At 43.5% G+C, this 19,838-nt stretch overlaps 1 protein-coding gene across 1 annotated transcript in view; it reads right to left on the reverse strand.

Moving 5' to 3' along the window:
- The window catches only part of Snx3 (sorting nexin 3), a 32,881-nt gene extending 13,330 nt beyond the window's left edge, over nucleotides 1-19,551 (reverse strand). The window contains exon 1 of the mRNA XM_028769067.1: nucleotides 19,065-19,551. Coding sequence (XP_028624900.1) covers nucleotides 19,065-19,226 — 162 coding nt within the window. The 5' untranslated portion in view covers nucleotides 19,227-19,551. The remainder of the gene's footprint in view (nucleotides 1-19,064) is intronic.
- Between the last annotated feature and the right edge of the window lie 287 nt (nucleotides 19,552-19,838).

The raw sequence follows: 19,838 nt of genomic DNA on the forward strand, positions 1-19,838 counted from the left end.
TCTCTGGCTAATCTTAGTCTCTTACTCTCTTGCCTCTAGCTTCTCCTCGCCCTTCTGCCCTTCCCTTCCCCCTCTCTCCACATGGTCATGGCCAGTCTCTACTTCTCTCCTTTCTCTCTCCTCTTTCTCCACCATCCTCTCCCGTTTCTCTCCCTACCTTTGCCCTCTGCCCCGAATAAACCCGCTCCCCTTTGGAAAAAAGAAGAGAAAAAAGAAAGTCTCTCTCAGCTACTTAAGTGTGAGGCCAGCCTGTGCTCTGTGTCTCAAGAATCAAGCAAGCTTCCTGAGGCTTAGCATTCAGGAACACTGGCTACTCTTCCAGAGGACCCAAATTCAGTCCCCAGCACCCACATGGTGGCTCACGGTTTTCTGTAAGTCCAGCTCCAGAGGACCTAAAGTCCTCTTCTGACCTCTGTGGACAATAACTGACACATGGTACGGTACACACATGCGCACAGAGACCAAACATTCACATAAAATAAGTCTAAAAAAGAAGTTGTCTTGATCATTAAAGATCACTTCAGCCGGGCGGTGGTGGCGCACGCCTTTAATCCCAGCACTTGGGAGGCAGAGGCAGGCGGATTTCTGAGTTCAAGGCCAGCCTGGTCTACAGAGTGAGTTCCAGGACAGCCCGGACTATAAAGAGAAACCCTGTCTCGAAAAACCAAAAAAAAAAAAAAAAAAAAAGATCACTTCAACTTACCTGGTCAAAAGAAAAAAAAAACCGCCATGCTTCTGTCTGAACCACTGAGCTACTGCTATCTGACTACACTCTTGTGTGCCTACTTGCAATTTCTTTAATGCTTATAAAAAGGCCTGAGGCTGGATATTCCCCACCTCCCAACTTTGGCAGACTATTTACCAAGCATCTATAAGACAACAGTGCTAAATATGGAATCATTTAAAACGATGAATAAAATGCAGTCCAATCCCTCATGAAGCTCATGAACACCAAGGAAAATAGAAATGATATAAAAAAATCTGAATTTGTGTGGTTAAAACACCACAAATAGGACTTGGAGTTTAGTTCCTCAATGGAGCCTTGCCTGATATGTGCAAAGCCCTGGGACTGATCTCAGTGCCCCTCCTCCAATGAATGCCTTTACATCCCTTCCCTATTACATTAAATCAGCCATACACCCCAAAACTGGGAAACAAATAAACAGCAAAAGCAGAAAAATGAGCAATGTGACCAGGACAATGACACTGTGACAGGGCTCAATATATATAGCTCAGGCTGGCCGTGCAGTCTCCCTCAGAGCTGGCTTTTTTTTTTTAATAAAGATTTTCTCTTTGATTATAAGTGCACATGCGTTTGAGAGTGCATGTGTCCAAAGGCCAGGGGCACTGGCTCCTAGGTGCTGCAATCACAGGCAGCTAGCAGTGAGCTGCACAATGTGGGTGCTGAGAACCAAACGGCAGTCCTCTGAAAGAGCACATGTGCTCCAGAGAACAGGGGTCAGTCTTACTACTGCCACTCTCTCTGGATGATAAAGTGTCTCTAAGGACAGCTGAAAGACCTGGTGTGTGTGGCCGTGAATTAGAACAATTCTGTTGCCTGGTCCGCATGTTCTTAGGAAGTAAGAGGAAGACAGCTCATCAGGAACAGGGCAGGAGGGCTGCTCAGTGAACACCGTGAGGTAGGGTGAGCGAGATACGAATCCTAACACTTCAAAAAGCTATGCAAAATTATTTTGAATGTTTTTAATCAGAAAAAAAAAGTATGTTTCAGATCTATTTAGACTTCATTCTAACATGTATTTAAACATCATATTTAGCTGATAATATTTCATTATGTAAACATTTCTGTTGTTCTGAGACAGATGTTCCCTACATAGTCTACCACTCTGTGGCCCTGGAACAGCCCTGAATTCTGATATTCCTGCAGCAGCCTCCTGAGAACTAAGCTTATAGGTGCACAACATACATTTCACCTTAATGTGTGCAACTTTTAAGTACCAGGTAAAACAAACAAACAAACAAACAAACAAAAACAACAAAAGATGGACTGACAAGATGGCTCATCAGGTAGGGGCAGCTGCTGCCAGCCAAGCCTGATGACCTTGACAGTGACTCTTGGGACCCACATAATGGACGGAGAAGAGAACTGATTCCCACAGGCTACTGTCTCATCTCCACATTTGTACTCTGTCACATGTGAGCACACAGGTGCATGCACACATGCATGTGCCCACACCGAGTAAATAAAAAAAATTTACTGAGACAAGTTCTTTCGCTGAGGCCTGGAGATTTCTGACTGGCTAAACAGGAGCCAGAAACCCTCCAGGAGCTGCCTGGTCCTACCCAGTCAGTGCTGGGGTTACAGGACTGTGCCACCACGGCCAGGTCTTACATGGGTGCTGGGATCTGAGCTCAGGTTCTCACACTCTACAGCAAGCATTTCATCCACTGAGCCATCTCCTCAGCCCCATGTGTCTCTGAACAGAGTACTTGTAGGAAGACATGATGCAGCCCAGTGCTTGGGGGGAGGCTCTGGAGGGACAATGGGAAGGCTGCCTGTGAATCTTTGTTTTACTTGTTTACTTGGACATTTTAAAAGACTGTAAAGGGGAACAGACAACAAAACGAAACAAAGTTACAGTATAATTCAATACCCTGTATGTTGCTTCCCTATTTTCTCTAAGTTAGCAACATATTTTATAAGTCTTTTGCAATAACCTAAAAGGCAGTAATTCCCATGTTCTAAGAGCTAGCCTTTGCGTCTGTAAAGATAAGAGGAAGAAGACCACTGACGCTCGTGCTGAGAGCCGCTTACTACAGTAACAGAGCCGCTCACTTGTAGCTGGGCATCCACTCTTCCTTTATGCACCCAGGTTCACTTTATCACAGTAGGGTACTGAGTTATGATAAACCTGAAAAAACATGTTTGCTGCTGCTGCAGTCAGTTCCAAGCAGCCCCATAGCCCCACATTTGTGATTAAAACAAAAACACATTCTTACAATATTTCTGGTTTTTTTTAAAAGAGAAACCAACATTCCAGAATTGTCACTACATATATGTACTAAAATACTTAATAATTTGGGTCCAGAGCATAATGGCTTGGTGGTTAAGAGCCCAGGCCATTCTTCAAGAGAACTCACGCTAGAGTCCCAACACCAACAAGGAAGACCACAACTATCTATAACTCGTCCCAGGGGATCCAAAGATACATCCTGGCCTCCACAGGCACTACGTGCAAAGACATACATAGAGGCTTAACACACAATCATAAAAGTAAAAATAATGGTTTGAAAAAGTAAGTATGGGGGTATGGGTTTGATTGATGACTTATGCCTGTAACCCCAGCACTCAGGAGGCTGGAATAACGGGTTATAGGCAAACCTGGGCTACAAAATGAGTTTGAACTATTCCTTCAGACCTTTACATTATTTTATAAGATTAAATGTCCATGCATGTATGTATGTCTATGTCCACGTATATGCACAAGTGTGCAGGGGCCTGCAGAGGTCGGACACTGACGGACCCTCTGCAAGAACAGTGTATGCTCTACCTGCTTCCACTCCAGCTCTCCTTCCTAGTAAAAACCACACTGCTCAGGGGCAGCCATTTGAGCTATAATCTATGGTGGGCTTTGTCCCATCATGACTAGTTCCACGCCATGTGTTTTGGCAGGGATACCAAAGCTTTCTGAGGACCCCAGCTGTTGTGCTCAGAAGTGCTTGGTTCACACTGTGATGGGACAGTCTCTGCCTTGGCAGATTTCTCCAATGTAGTAAACTTTCAGTCTCCTTCCCCGTCCTCTATCGACTCCCTCAACCTCTGCCTTTTCTCCTCCTCCCAGAGCTGGGGCTTGAGTGCAGGCTATGCACATCTAGGTGAGCACTAGATCACCTGTCTGGTCACCCAGTCTTGTCTTTGCCTCTTTCAAGCATCATCTCTCCTTCCTTTAACACTTGTCCTTTATATAGTTCAAGAGTTACAAACTTTTAAGAGGACAAAACAAATTCTGCTTCTCGGGAATTCATATATTTGGGTCAATATGCCTAAAATTTATTTTTATCAGCACTTAGGACTAAACACAGGCCCTGAATGCTAAGCATGGGTTTTACTAATTAGTTACACCACCAAACCTGTGTGCTTGATTTTATCACTAAGACAGAGACTAGTTTTTACTGCAGAAAGGTACCATTCCCTGCCAAATACTGTGTGAATAAACAGATTGTGTTTTATGGTCACGATCTGTTGATTCAGCATACAAAACATGAAGAGATCTTATAGTGGAGTTGGCAGGAAGAAGGAAAGGCTCTCTCTATCTCTGTCCAAAAGAAATCCAGGGTGATGGGTACAATTCTTATATATCATTCTTGCCTAGTCATTTGCAATTGATAACTGAATTCTTCTAAGCTCGTGAGAAAGACTAGATTACAAAATCATGGAACACAAAGAAAATGAGAAAAAGAAGCAGGCCTGCTGGTGCATTCCTACAAGCCCAGTGCGTGGGAAGGAGAGGCAGGGGATAGAGAGCTCAGGACGATCCTCAGATACACACCAAGTAGGAGACCAGCATGGGCTACTGAGGACTTGTCTCAAAAACCAAGAGGAAACTAGAAAAGAACAAAAGCCAGAAATGCAGTACCACCTTTCTGCTGCTAATGTACTTTAAACACCAGAAGCAAAATGTAGCAATGTTAGGCAAGATCTTGGTAGCCTGTATTCTTAATTTGCTACTTATAAACAAATTAAAATCAGCCTTTTTTTCCCTCCCAAAACTGTACCATGACTCACACGGGTAGGACTATCAGGACTCCAAATGGACAGAGAGGACAGATTTCTGAACCCATGGTACAGAGCTCTAAAACAAACACTCCCTTCAAGTCTAGGCACAGTAAGTAAGCTGCCCCATCGCTAGTCTTAGACACTTAACTGGCTGACCTACGAAAGCCAGCAGCTCACATACACCCTATATGTAACCCAATTATCACTGATACCAGGCAGAAAACCACGCTTTAAAATGCAATCAACTGAATATAGCTTAACCACAGATAGGAGAGAAATGTTTACCAGGTGTTTCTAGTATTTCTTCAGATAGTGTCACGTGTGCATTTGAAAAAGACTGGCAACAACATCAAAAGTACACTCAATAGAGCACACTCTATTCAGCCAATCCTAAGAGGTGTAAGTGGATGCCCACTCCAGGCTCTCTCGGTCAGCAGTGCGTTTCTTTAAACTCCTGCATCTAGAGATAAAGGATAAGCTGCAGCGCTGAGCTAGCTATCGCCTCTCCCTCCCTCCAGCCCTCTGGATGCTCATTTCACCCAATCCAGAACAGCGTGGGTAAGTAGAGATACGGTTATAACCTAGATGAACTCCTAAATGTGGCTGCAGAGAAGTCACTTACACGAAGAATAAGCTTCTAGTCTGAAGAACCTTTGAAATGGAGATTGTGACTAGGCCAAGGTATTTAGTTTCGTCTTTTTTTAAAAACTAAGGACATGGCCCTCTAATGATACAATTCCTCATTATTGTAAGAAAGTATGCTTTATGGTATAATTTCCAAAAAGGACAACAAAGAGTTATTTAAACTAGTTTAATGTATAAACCAACTAATTCCATGTATTCTTCCCACTTTGTTCACAGCCTTCATTTATGAACTACCAACAACATGAAAAGTTTTCAATGAACAACTTTTAACAGAAATATATAATACCACTATAAAGGAAAATCATGTATACGTTTACAATTACCTAATTCTATGTACTTATGGTAGAAGAAATAGGCCTATAAATGAACATATCTGTTACTAATCTAACGTCCCTGAAAATTTATATATGCAAAAATTTTAAATTTGTACTTATTATGTATCTTCCCAACTTGTCCAACCGCAAGAATTGCACCTAGAAATGACTCCCACCTAGAAGGGCATCCACATGGCCTACGGTGGTGGAGCAGTAACTTTTCTGCTGCTGTGGTAAAAGACAATGACCAAAAGCAGTGTGTGGAATAAAGAGTGTATCTGGGCTTAGAGGGTAAGACACGTCATGGCAGGAAGGCTCCGAAGCAATAGCAGGAACAGCAACGGGAGAGAGAATCTGGGTGTTGACATCTTTTTTGCTCCTTTTCTGTTTCTGAGATAGGATCTTTCCTTCTGTATAGACCACGCTCACAGTGCGGGAACTAAAGGTGTGTGCACAGAAAATGCTCACATCTTGAACCACAAGCACAAAGCAGAAGGAACAAACTGGAAGGGGCCTGAAGCTTTAATCTCAAAACTTACCCCAAGTGACATACTTCCTCCATCAAGTCTGCACCACCTAGATCTCCCCCAAAAAGGGATACCAACCAGTGACTAAGTGTTCTCTGAAACTCAAAGTACCACAAGATACCACAAGCAGTATCTAGCCATCAGCATTTTAAAGAAATCCTAGGATAGAGCCAGAGTTGAAAACTACAGCCAAGACTTATTAACATGAATAAGGCAAAAACTCATGAATCTGAACATAAATCAATTTTGATGTCGCTAAGATAAATATGAACAGCACAATATGTTGCCTTGGATAAAGCTCCAGAATACAATGAGAAATGTGAACTGGGAATGGTATGCAAAAACCACTGTGAGTTCTTCTAGGATGTAAAAATGGGGAAAGATTATTAGTTAAGTGGCTCTATTCAATAATCTTAAAATTCTTAGAGATCCAATAAAGACTTTGAACAACTAATACAATTTTGAAAAAGGAAAAAGTTAGAGGCATTACATTTTCTGAATTAAAAATAATGAAATTGTACGGGCTGACCAGATAACTCAGTGGGTAAAGACACTTGCTGCCAAAAACTGACCAAGGGAGTTTGATCCTCAGAAGCCAAGTGGTGGGAGAGAACTGATTGAGTAAGTTATCCTCTGACCTCCACATCTGTGCCAGCTCAGGTGGGACGTGTGTGCGCGCGCGCGCGCGCGCACGCACATACACACACACATATGCACATACACACACACACATAAATACATACTTTTTTAAAAAATGAAAAAAGAGAAAAGAGGGAAGTCCTGTAAATAGACCCAGAAAAACTATGGTCTAGTAATTTTGACAAAGAGGGAAAGAAGGGGGAAAAAAGAAAGGAAAATAAGTTTCTCTTCAATAAACTGTGCCAGAGAAATTGAGTTTGTTTACATAAAAGAATAAAACTTGCCTGGCAAGATGACTCAGTGGGTGACAGCACTTGCTACTCAAGCCTACTTGAGGAGCTGAGTTCAATTTCTGGAACTCTGATGTGAAAGTTGTAGGAGGAGGAACAGATCCACAGAATCCCCTTGACCTCAAGAAGCAGGGCATGCTCACATCCCACACTATAGTAGACAGTCGTCTTCTGCTCCCACCCACATGCCCCAGCACAATCTCAATAGAGGTGCACACACACCACACCACCCACCCAACAACAACAACAACATGAGGTAAGATCTTTTGTCTTCAAACTATAGAGCATTAAAGAAATGTATAAAATAGAAGTAGGCTGGGGTAGGCTTCGGTGATGGAGTGCTCGACTAGTACCAGGCCTTGGGGTATCTTTAGTATCACCAAAGTAGGCAAGGGTGCAACTGGAGTGAGCGCAATAAAACCTCTTCCCTAAAAGTAGCAACGGAAGTAGACAACTGAGTTACCGACATCTGGCCTTTGGAAATGGCATAAGCAAGCTGAAAAGCATTTACTAACAAAAACTACGTCTGGGCATGGTGAGAGCCTAACATCTGTGTTCTCGGGAGGCTGAGGTAGGAGGATTTTGGATTTGAGGCAGTGCAAGCTACGTGAGATGCTGCTCCAACAACTTGCTACTGAATCACAGAGAAGAGTGGGATTTTGGACCAGGTCTGTTACTATCATCCCAGTTCCCACTTCAATCCAGCAATGACAGAGAAAATAATAAAGTTGTATTTGCAGGTATACTGCTAAAAGGAAAAAAAAAGTGTTCTTGAAAACTGAATATTGGGGAGGACCAATACCACAGGAAACCAAGACTGCAATTCTAAGGTAAGCAACAAACCAAGAGACCTGATGAATAGAGGAGAAACAGCCACGACAAGCCTTGATAAGCTCCTATCTTCTCTTGGGTGGCTTGAAAGACTGAGTGCGCTTGCAAAAAGCTACAAGCATGAGAAAGACTGGACGTTAGGAATTCGGGTTATCTACAGAGCTACAACTGAATGTGACGCCTTCCACAGATAAAGGACAGAAACAAACATGAGAATCTTGTATGTAAAAGCTAGGGCAAGTTCATAAACCGCCTGAAGTTTGAACACATTCCTCAGCCTACACACTGGTCTCTTCCAAAAGCAAGTTTTTCTAGCTTTTAATGTATTTATGTATAACCTTTGACCAGTGGCTAATCACTAGTGTAAGATGACACAGAGGTGACCCCAAGGGGCCAGGCTTAAAACCTCCTGAAGAAAAAAACCAACAACTTCTGCTCAGAGAAACCGGTTCACACTACAGACTTACAGGCAAATCCCTAAAATACACAATGAATAGAAACAATGGACATGATATGCCTCTGTCAAACTGTCTTCAAAGTTTTGTGGCTTTGTTTTTTTCCCCCATAGACAGTGTTAACTTTAATCAGAAGTTGTTTTTGCAGTGGGCAGTATATACTGCAGACTCATAACTGGTCAAAGCATTAAGAATAAGTGACTTGTGGTGGTGCAAGCCTTTAATCCCAGTACTTGGGAGGCAAAGACAGGTTGAATCTGAGTTCAAGGTCAGTCTGATCTACAGAGTGAGTTCCAGGACAGCCTGGTAAGGCTACACAGAGAAACCCTGTCTTAAAAAAGAAAAACGCCTAAACAAGGTTATCAAGAGATCACTTAAGAGAATGGGGTGTGAAGTCAATCCACACCTGAAGTTTGGCACACAAGTACCAGTGACCAGACAGAGTGACAAGTAATTAAAACAGACCGAAGGCCAATGAAAGTCAGGGAGCCGCCATGTTCTAGTAGACCCTGGTTCCTTCATCAAGAGCTGTTCTGTACATCTTAGATGTCAACCATCACTTATGATCAAATAAGCACAAACTGAACAAGCCAAAATCAATTTCTGAGAGACTAAGATAACATCTGGTAGTATAACTCTAACATCCCAACTTAAATGATTGCTAGAGGCTAAGAGCACAGACTGCTCTTCTAGAGGAGCTGGGCGTAATTCCTAGCACCCACATGGCAGCTCACGAGCATCCTAACTAGTCCCAGAGGATCCGACTCCCTCTTCTGGCCTCTGCAGGCATTGTATCCACACAGTGCACAGACATACATTAGGGCAAATGCTCATATACATGAAATCAAAATAAATACCCTCTGGCAAATTTAAGTGATTGCTGGGTACTGTATCAGGAAAATTCTAGAGCAGAGACCAGAGAACATACTGCTAAGTAATTCACTACTGTATTCATAATTGATGGTCTAAACACCTAAAGCTCTCCTTTTTTCTCTTAGCCAAGGTCTCTCTACATAGTCTGGTACTCACTATGTAGAGCAGGATATTAACTAAAAAATGGACATCAACTACTGAATCTCCTGTCTCTATCGAGTGTGGGGACAGCAGGTGACCACTGACATGATATAGACATTAAAAAATTCTTAACCTGGGCATGGTGGTGGCACACACCTTTAATCTCAGCACATGGGAAGCAGAGGCAGGCAGTTTGAATTCGAGGTCAGCCTGGTCTAAAGTAGCGAAGCCTACATTAAAAAAAAAAAATCCTATCTTGAAGAAAAACCAAAAAAACCTTTTTGTATATACATATGATGTGTGCATGTATATTCAAACAATCTAGTGGAATTTGGTTCTCTTTTTTCAGCTTTAACTGAGTGTGTCTGGAGACTAAACTTGGGGTGCCAATCTTACAGCATCAGGGCCAAGTACCTTTTATACACTTAGCCTTCATGTGGCCTTATGAAAAAACATTGCTTTTGTTTATTCTAAAGTCTACCTAAAGTTCAGGGAAATTGTGCAGTTACGTATTTATTAGCTAAAAAACTTTGGGTATGTTTTGTACTTTGATACTTAGAGCCACAAGCTGCAAAAGGACTTTTCTTCTAATGCATGAAAAAAAAATGTGACACTACTGATTCTAGAACCTTGCTTAGAATTCAGGTGGGTTAAAAGCCTGACAATAAATAAAGCTTGAAATTATGTCACAGTTGAAGATTGTGTTTGTGTGTGTACATCAAAAAAAAAAAATGTATAGAGGTCTGGGGAAACAGTTCAGAGGGCCAGTAGTTTGCCACACAAACCCTAGAAACTGAGTTTGGATACCCAAAAAAGGGTAGTGTGGTATGTACCTGTAATCCCAGCACCCAAAGGTTGAGACAAGAGGATCTCAGGAACTTGCTGACCAGCCAGTCTAACCCAGTTATGCTTCAGGATCCTGTCTCCCTGGTAAAGGCACGTGTCCCCACACTTGACCACCTCACTGCAATCCCCAGGACCCAAATATTGAAGAGAACAGACTTCCCTAAGTTATCTTCTGAATCCCACTGGTAAACCATGGATGTGTACACCAATACCCTCACATACCAAAAACAAAACAACCACAAGAAAACTTTATCTCACCCTGTTAGAATGGCTATCATTTAAAAATAAAAAAAGTTGTATGGGTGTTAGTTAGAACACGGACAGCCAGTAGTATGACGGTTCATCACTTATATGACCCAGATATACCGCTCTAGGTCTAGGGATCCTGTGAGCAAACCAGAGGCGCCCTTGTTCACTGCTGCACTATGCATAACTGCTAGTGTGCAGAACCAGAACCAGCCTTGGTGTCCATTAACAGATGAATGGGTAAGGAAAATGTGGTACTTACATGAAATGGAATTGTATTCAGCTTTAAGAATGAAACTGTGACATTGTAGGGAAATAAGTGGGAATGGAATGAGGTGAAGCTGGGTTCAGAAAGACAAATACTACATTCTCTCATATGTACAACTGAAAACTTACTTGTGTGTTGTATGTGGGGAGACATAAAAGTGGAAAGGGGACTATGGAGCCAAAATAGGGCAGAGAAATGTTTCAGTCAGTAACAAGGAGTCCTGGGGAATCACGTGGTTGGAATCCAGTATCAGTATTATTTGACACAGGCAGGTCTATAAACCAAGATGCTGGCAGGCAAGTACAGAAAACATAGGTGCTCCCTCTACTGGCCCATCTTCTGCACCCATACTCCTGGCCTGTCGTGGGTTCTTACCACATATCATGCACATTCTCACCAGGCATGCACCAAGCTGGAACTGAACTTACCTCTTTCCTTCTCCCCATCGTCAATTTAACACACAGACAGACAGACAGACACAGAGTGTGTGTGTATGCATCCAGGTGCGTGTGGAGGCCAGAGGTCAGTCTCGTGTGCTGTTCCTCAGGATCCATCCACACTGGGGACAGGAGCCTCTCACCAGGACCTAGGCCTCTCAGATTATGCTGGCTGGCTCTAGGGTTCTTCCATCTTCACCTCCCACTGCCATCATAACTAGCTTTTTACATGGCTGCTGGAGGGCTAACTCAAGTCACTATGCTGGAATAAAAGTGTGTGCCAATATACCCAGCCCCCAGGGCTCCTCATCTTTTAGTCAAGCATCTAACCAATACAGTATTTGACACACAATAGTTTATAAATCTTCATTTATTGGCTGGTTGTGAGAAACAAAAACTGATTAGAAAAATCCAGTCCTGCTTTAGGATGGTGTAAACTTATTTTTTTGAGAGTCTCACTGAGCAGCCTGGGCTTGCCTGGAGTTCACTGTGAAGCCCAAGCTGGCCTCAAACTCTATGAATCTTTCTTCCAGCCTCACAAGTGCTAGGACTGCAGGTGTGAGCTACCCAAGCTGGCCTCAAACCCCTCAATCTTCCTTCCAGCCACTGCAGGTGTGAGCTACCACGTTTTATTAAACTCAGTGTTCTGAGCAGTCAGTCATGAACTGGGCCCCAGAAACTACTCAAATCTACAATTTTTCCCCCTTAAACATGTATTCGCCTTTTCTTGATTTCCAGCTTTCTTTCATGTTATAAAATAGATGTGCCTAGAGGTAACACCACCTGACTTAGGTGAATACAGCTTGGGTCTCTTCTTTTCAAATACCAAGCGGTAGACACTGACATTTTTTAACCTATTAAATTGCCTCTCCTTCAAAACACATTTTCTATCTTTGGAAACTATCCACGGTTTTTTTTCCATTGGATCTGCCATATTTGTATTTTTTACAACTATTTCAGAAGCCTTTTAATCCCACCAAGGCTACGTAAAAGTGTAGCTGTGTTTTTCTTAGTCTTCCCTACTGTCTACCTGTATTTCTTGGAGAGACAACACAGTGTACACAAAGACAATCCCTAATTAAGTGTTAAAAGTGCCTTGCTGAGATGCTTCTTAAACTACCACTGCCCAGACCTCACCTGTCTACCTAAGAGTATGTCTAATGGGCTCAGAAGCTCTCCACATGATGTGGATGTGTGATGGTATAACAAGTATACACTCTACTAGAAAGAGTTAAAGCCCAGCTTCACCATGAAGAGCTATGACCTTCAGCAAGCTAATGTCCCAAACAGGTGTGAATGTAGGTGTCCGTTATGTGCTGAGCAGCGTATGGTGTAGGACAAGGGTAGGTACGACAGTCTTTATCCTTTAGAAACTTCTAGTGTGAGATACAGGAACCACAGAAAGCCACAAACATGAAATAGGGCAACTAAGGCACACAGGAAGTAAAGCTAGTCTAGTGAGGCAGAGTCAGCAAATCTCTACAAAGGGGACATTAAATCCAAGTGCTATGGGATACCTCATGAGAGCAGATAAGGCTGCTGAAGGAAAACTGTTCTGAAGAAGAGGAGGTTCAAAGTTCTGAGGAGAGTACACTTGCATCTAGTAAGTGGAGCTCTGGTGTGGTCAGACTGTTCACGTACTTCCGATATAACGGCTATCAAAGGAGAAATTCCACCCTTCACAGCATTAGACCAACACTCTCCTGGTTTCCTCTTCACAGCAGACTCTGACAATCTTCTCAGTTGGTTTTCAGCCACATCTTACCTACTGATGTCAACTCCTATAATTCAAGCACGCCAATACTGGAATGTCCTTCCAAGGTTTAAAACATCTGAATACACCAAAATTAGGGTGTAGATATAACAAGTTTATTGTATTTTTTTAAGTTAAAAAAATTGCAGTCCATACCAAGTGCTTAGTTTATAATCACAGCAGCTCTTGTGCAGTAATCAGACTACTTCCTTTGGGGAGGCGAAAAGCTGTGAGCCTTTGCTTTGGACTCTTTAAGCTGAACATAGATCTGAGTTTCTAATTATCCAGTATAAAACAACAGGGTTCTTTGACTGCCACTGCCTTTATGACATTCTCTTAAGGCTGGTGTTAAGTTAGAACACAATCTTCTCTCATCAATGAGTGACTCCACTTGGTGGAGATCCAGAAAAACCAATCGTAGGGCTGGAGAGACAGTTCAGTGGGTGAGAGCACTCGCTGCTCTTGTAGCAGACCCAGGGTCAGTTCCCAACACCCACACGGTGGCTCACAACCATCCAAAACTCTAGTTCCAGGAGATCCATTGGTCTCTTCTGACTTCCATGACACGACCAGGCTTGGACAAGGTACACATACATACAGACGGAACACACACACATACACACACAACAATAATTCTAAACAAAAGACCTTTAAAAGTTAATTACAACTGACCTCAAATGTGTAACTAGAAAACATTTCAGCTGGGTGTGGTGGTACACCCCTTTATTCCAGGCACTCAGGAGACAGAGGCAGGAGGACCTCTGTAAGCTCAAGGCTAGCTAAAACTACATAGAAAGACCCTGTCTCAAAATTAAGAAATTAAAAACAACGCCAACACCCCAAAAACATGGCTAATTGACTAACTGAATGAACTATGAAGATTGGACAACTGCCTTCTGGCCTCAAGATGACCTGACTTGATCTCAGGAGTTTAGAGCACTTTCTGCTTTTACAGAGAACCTATGTCCAATTCCTAGCTCCTACACAGTGCTTTACAAACGCCTTAACTCCAGCTCCAGGGGATCTAACATCTTCTGACCCCTTAAGGCACCCAGCATGAATGTGGAGCACAGAAATTCATATGGATAAAATAAATATATTTTTTAAATGACCCAGTTTTCAGTTGGGCATGGTGGCACATGCCTTCAATCCCAGTCCCTTGGAGACTGGGGCAAGTGGGACTCTGTGAGCTCAAGGCCAGCCAGGACTAATGAGATCCTGTCTTTTTTTTTTTTTTTTTTTTAAAAAGAACTTGAAGCCGGGCAGTGGTGGCGCACACCTTTAATCCCAGCACTTGGGAGGCAGAGGCAGGTGGACTTCTGAATTCGAGGCCAGCCTGGTTTACAAAGTGAGTTCCAGGACAGCCAGGGCTACACAGAGAAACCCTGCATCAAAAAAAACAATAAAAAAAAAATTGATTTTCTAAAATACTATTCTGGCCAGGCATGGTGGTGCTGGCCTATGATATAGTATTTCTGAAATGTAGGCAGAAAGATCAGGAATGAAAAGTTACAGTGAGCTGGAGGGCAAAGCTATCTCAGAAATCACAATATAAATAAATAAATGAGTACACACATGCATGCACGCTATACTGGCCCTTTAATAAAACACTTTCAAGTCTTAAATACTGATTTCTGAATTTAGTATGAGAGGACTGAGCCCAAAAAAAACCCGAGACATCTTTAATAGTGAACACTATCAAGCTGCTACTTGAGAAACGGGCTCTCTGTAGCCCTCGTTGGCCTGAAACTCCTCATGTAGATCAGGCTGGCCTCTGCCTAAGTGCCGGGGAAAGGCATGTTGGATGCCCAGCCATTTTGCTACTTCTAACAAGCACCTCCCCTTGTTAAAACTATGTTAGTATTAAACTTTAAACCTTAATACAAATTTCAAACGGCTATTTGGAATGAAAAGCTACAGTGAGTTTAGTACAGTGAGTACTAAACAAGATGCCTTCCTTTTATATCAGACTTGCTTCAAAGAAGGTAGCCGTCCATGCCAAGTAGTCTTTCTGATAATAAGGTAATTCATTTCAGTAAGTCAACTGCAAGTTAACACACACACACACACACACACACACACACACACACACGTAATCGCCTGCAGACGTTCCGTTTAGAAGTTACTTATACTATCCAGTCCCGGGAGGTTGGTGACTCCAAGGACTTCCTTCATGGAAACGAAGAACTTTAGTTTGTTGGTCTCTCATCCTGCCAGGAAATGATATTTATTTTGGAACCCAAGGCTAGCTCAAACCTCAAGAAAGAGTCTCAATTGTCTCCAGGTACAATAGTAGACTCTAAATAATTGAAAAATTCCCAAACTATTAACAAACTTCAAGCAGTGGCTCAATTTCCTTTTCAGCCTTCTTTAATATGCCAAATGATCTGGACCCTAAGCCTTCCCAGACCTTTAATCATTCCCAGTGCTCTCTGCCGTACCTACCCATTATGACAATTTAAAAACATTAACACTGCCAATTATTTTCAGAAGCTGAGAGATGCTAATCAAGTGATCCTAACAGTCTTCAACACTGTTCTCAAAGAGAAAAGAGATAAATGGAGAGTGGGAAACTTGTATTCTAAAGTGCCACCATCTAGATGAAATTACCCTGTGAATTGGAGCAATTTCAATCAGTCCCTGTAAAACTGAACATTCTTCTCAAGGCTAGAATTAGAGTGTAACTTTACGATAGTTTAAGGGCCTGAACTCTGAAAAATAAAATGGCTTCATATATGATGAACACAATAGCAAAAGGCAAGCAGTGAAAACTAGGGAGAATATCAACAATTTAGAACAGTAATAAATAAAATGAGGAAATGATAAATGTATTCATCTCACCGTCATTCTACTTTCCCCTCCTATCATGAACTACACAGACCAGGCTGGCCTTGAACTCAGAGATCTGCCTGCCTCTGTCACTCAAGCACTGGGATTAAATGGATGAACCACCACCTCCAGCTCATTCAAACTTAATACAAGATCATCACTATTCTCAAAAATCATATCCTGCTTAAACAAAGCCTAGTATCTTACTACATGGTATTCTGAGTTTTAGGTTAATACAATATATACTAAGAAAAATGCCAACATTTTCTAAGCATTAAAACCCCAATTATTAGCCAGGCAGTGGTGGCGCATGCCTTTAATCCCAGCACTTGGGAGGCAGAGGCAAGCAGATTTCTGAGTTCGAGGCCAGCCTGGTCTACAGAGTGAGTTCCAGGACAGCCAGGGCTACACAGAGAAACCATGTCTCGAAAAACAAACAAACAAAAAAACCTAAAAAACAAAACAACAACAACAACAAAAAACCCCTCAATTATGCTTTATTGTTGGGCATCAGTATTTCTGACTGTAAGTCATTAACACACAGCCAACTGCCTCATAATAAAAAATAAAGCAGAATAAATATACAATTTATTTAACTATCTAACTCACTAATCACTCTTAAAAAGGACTGTTTTCTATGCATATAGCTGGCCGTTAATAATTATATCAATGTCATATTTACTCTTTCGTAAGAAGCTCTCGTGTGTTTTAAGGAAGAGTCATCTACTAGGATTCCTTAACAACACACTCAGCAAGATAAGCACCAAGTTGTTAAGTGGAGGAAGTGAGGGAGGATCCAACACAACTGTGACAGGAAGCGCTAGCTAGCTATGGAAGTGAAGAAACAGGAATACCAAGTTTCATGCCAACACAGGGAAAACCATGCTGGTGAATAAAGGCAAAAGAGGAAGTTCTTTTTTTGTGACAGGTCATATATTAAAGACAAAAATCATCCCCAAAGCTACAAAGAAAAAATGACCTTTTAAAAAATTTTAGTTAAAAAAAAAAAGCCGGGCAGTGGTGGCGCACGCCTTTAATCCCAGCACTTGGGAGGCAGAGGCAGGTGGATTTCTGAGTTCGAGGCCAGCCTGGTCTACAGAGTGAGTTCCAGGACAGCCAGAACTACACAGTGAAACCTTGTCTCGAAAAACCAAAAAAAAAAAAAAAAAAAAAAAAAAAAGTATGTATGTATGTCCATGTGCCATGTGTCTGAAGGGCTCAAAGGGACCAGAAGAGGGCACTGGATCCCCTGTACCTGCAGTTAGAGGTCGTGTATGCCATCTGGTGTGGGTGCTGGGAACTGAACTCAAATCCTCTGCAAAAGCAGTAAAGTGTTCTTAACCACTGAGTCCTCTCTCTAGCTCCTAAAATTATCCCTCTTTAAAACAGGCTTGGATAAAAATGTATTTCCCTAGGTGTACTGGAGCCTGAATTTTCCAGTCTTCGGAAAACAAGACACTAATTTGGCTCATGTCTTTACACATCTATACGGTTCGAGTATCTTGAAAGACCAGGGTATTTATTAAGCTTAATATCTTAAAACTTTGATGATCCGACAGACAAGGAAACACACTTTTAATTCCAGCAGTTGGGGGGGGGGGGCCAACCTTGTCTATATAATAAGTTTAAGGCCAGCCAGAGGCCTACATTTGAGATTCTCTTTCATTCTATCTCAAAGGGAAAAGTTTAATGATTAACTTTTTTTCCAGATCACTAATTACTTAAGAACCATTCTTTAAAAGTGTGTAAGTTTCACAAGCTAAATATACACAGCACTCCTGAGCCATACAACTTAAAAAATGACTAGCATGGCAAATTTCGTTTACCACACAAAAAGTGCTTACTTTAATAAGAAATTTCTTCACATAAACGCTAACATTACACACAGCCATCATAACTTCTAAGATTGTTATATTTATTTATTATATGTAAGTACACTGTAGCTGTCTTCAGACACCCATATGAGGGCATCAGATCTCATTGCAGATGGTTGTGAGCCACCATGTGGTTGCTGGGATTTGAACTCATGACCTCTAGGAGAGCAGTCAGTCTTCTTCACCACTGAGCCATCTCACCAGCCCCCCATCATAACTTCTTATGAGTCCTCTAAGACCAAAATTATCTTTTTTGTTTAGCCTTTCGAGACAGGGTTTCTCTGTGGAGCCCTGGCTGTCCTAGAACTCACTCTGTAGACCAGGCTGGCCTAGAACTCAAAAATCTGCCTGTCTTTGCCAAGTGCTGGGATTAAATTAAAGTCGTGCGCCACCACTGCCCGGGCAGGCCAAAATTATCTTATGGTTACTTTTTAATATTTAACTTTTAGCAATGAATTAATTTAATAAAAAAATTCCAAATGCGGAAAAGACCTTTAATCCTGATCTACAGAGTAAAACAAAGCAGTACTTTCATTTAGCACCTGTCAAACCATCTGAATTACTTACTGCCATGAACCCCACTAGTTATGAACTTCTAAGTGTACGTTTCTACTTCAGCCTATTCCTTTTTTCAGTTGAAGTGAAAAAAACTAAACCTTAAGAAAGATATTTCAATGAGTGGGTCCCCCATCCCCAGGCAGTTGTTATTTGGGATACTGAGGTAGATGACATTCCACACACCTAGGCTTTCAGCAGGAGAGCAGCCAAGCATGCTAACTAAGGTCAACCATTTCTCGTCACTGCTAACGCTTGGCTCGCCCTACCACAAAAATCTGACGCGCTCCCGTCAACTCCCACCAAGTTCTGCTCAGAGAAGTGTATGGCCCAGGTCACTCTTACTGTAGCTTAAGAGAGGCCTGGAAAGCAGCTAAGCTTGGCTCGACTACGTCTTGGTAAGCGTCCAGGAAAAAAAAAGAGAGAGAGAGAGAGAGGGAGGGAGGGCTCCAACTTCGCACAACCCCCCTCCCTTTTTCCCCTCAGTCACACCTAGCTCCTTTTTCGGAGAACAGTGTTCTCGAAAGATCTACCTCTTCAACTCTAATGTCAAGCCCAGATGAGCGGCTCGAGAGGCAAGCAGAGTTCAACCCACGCCCTCATCTTCCAGCACCTTCTACCAGAGCTAGCGGGCTGGTCCGCGGAGACAGCGAGCCCCTGGCTCACGCCTCCGCCCGCAGACAAGCTGCCCTGCAGGGGCGTCGGGCCTGGGCGGCCGCTGACACCTCAGGGCCCCGCGCCGGGGTCTGGCGGGGGAGAGCCGCCCCGAACCGGGGCTGGCGGGAGAGGGGCGGACGCCTCACCTTGACCCTGATCTCGTAGGTGGTGAAGCGGCCCCGGCCGACCCCCACGGTCTGCGGGTTGCTCACGTCGATCTCGAGGAAGTTGCTGGGCGGCCCGTAGGCGTCATTCAGGTTCTGCGGCTTGGTGATGAGCCGCCGGGTGTCCGCTACGGTTTCCGCCATTTCGCTATCGCCGCGGCAGCCGCGGGCTTCTCTCCACCGCCGCCTCCTTCCGCCAACGCCGCCGCCGCCGCCGCCGCCCGCCGCGGGGACTCCCGGCTCGCGCGCAGCGAACGGAGGCGAACGAGCACGTAGGGCGGGTGGGCGTTCGCTCCACGCGAAGCTCCGCCCCAGGCAGCTCGGGCTTCCGCCCTTTGCCCAAGGAGAAACAGCTGACTGGCCTGGACGCCGCGCCCGGTTCGCAGGCCCCGCGGCGGCCCCGGAGGGACACTGCGGGGTGGGGCGGAGGCGCCGCGGCGTCACGGGACTGTGGGCGCCTAGGATACGGCGAGACTACAACAACCACAATGCCTCGGGCGAGCGCGCCGCCGAGTGACGCGCAGGCGCAGAAGGGGGCCCTGGGGAGGGGGTGTGGATTTCCGGTTTTTCTGACCCAGCTTCTCTGCCGGGGTGGACCCCGGAAACGGTTTTAGCTGTCCTGGCGCATTGAAGGCAGTTGTTGGAACAGCAGGAAGGAGACAAAACTGCCTATACTGTAAGACAGCCAGTCCAATGCCTCACTGTGATCCCTGGAAATTCATTTCTAGAAACCTTTAATACATGTCTTAAATGAAT

The sequence above is a fragment of the Grammomys surdaster genome, unplaced genomic scaffold (genome assembly GCF_004785775.1).
Source record: "Grammomys surdaster isolate TR1022 unplaced genomic scaffold, NIH_TR_1.0 190, whole genome shotgun sequence".
In the NCBI taxonomy this organism is placed as follows: Eukaryota; Metazoa; Chordata; class Mammalia; order Rodentia; family Muridae; genus Grammomys; species Grammomys surdaster.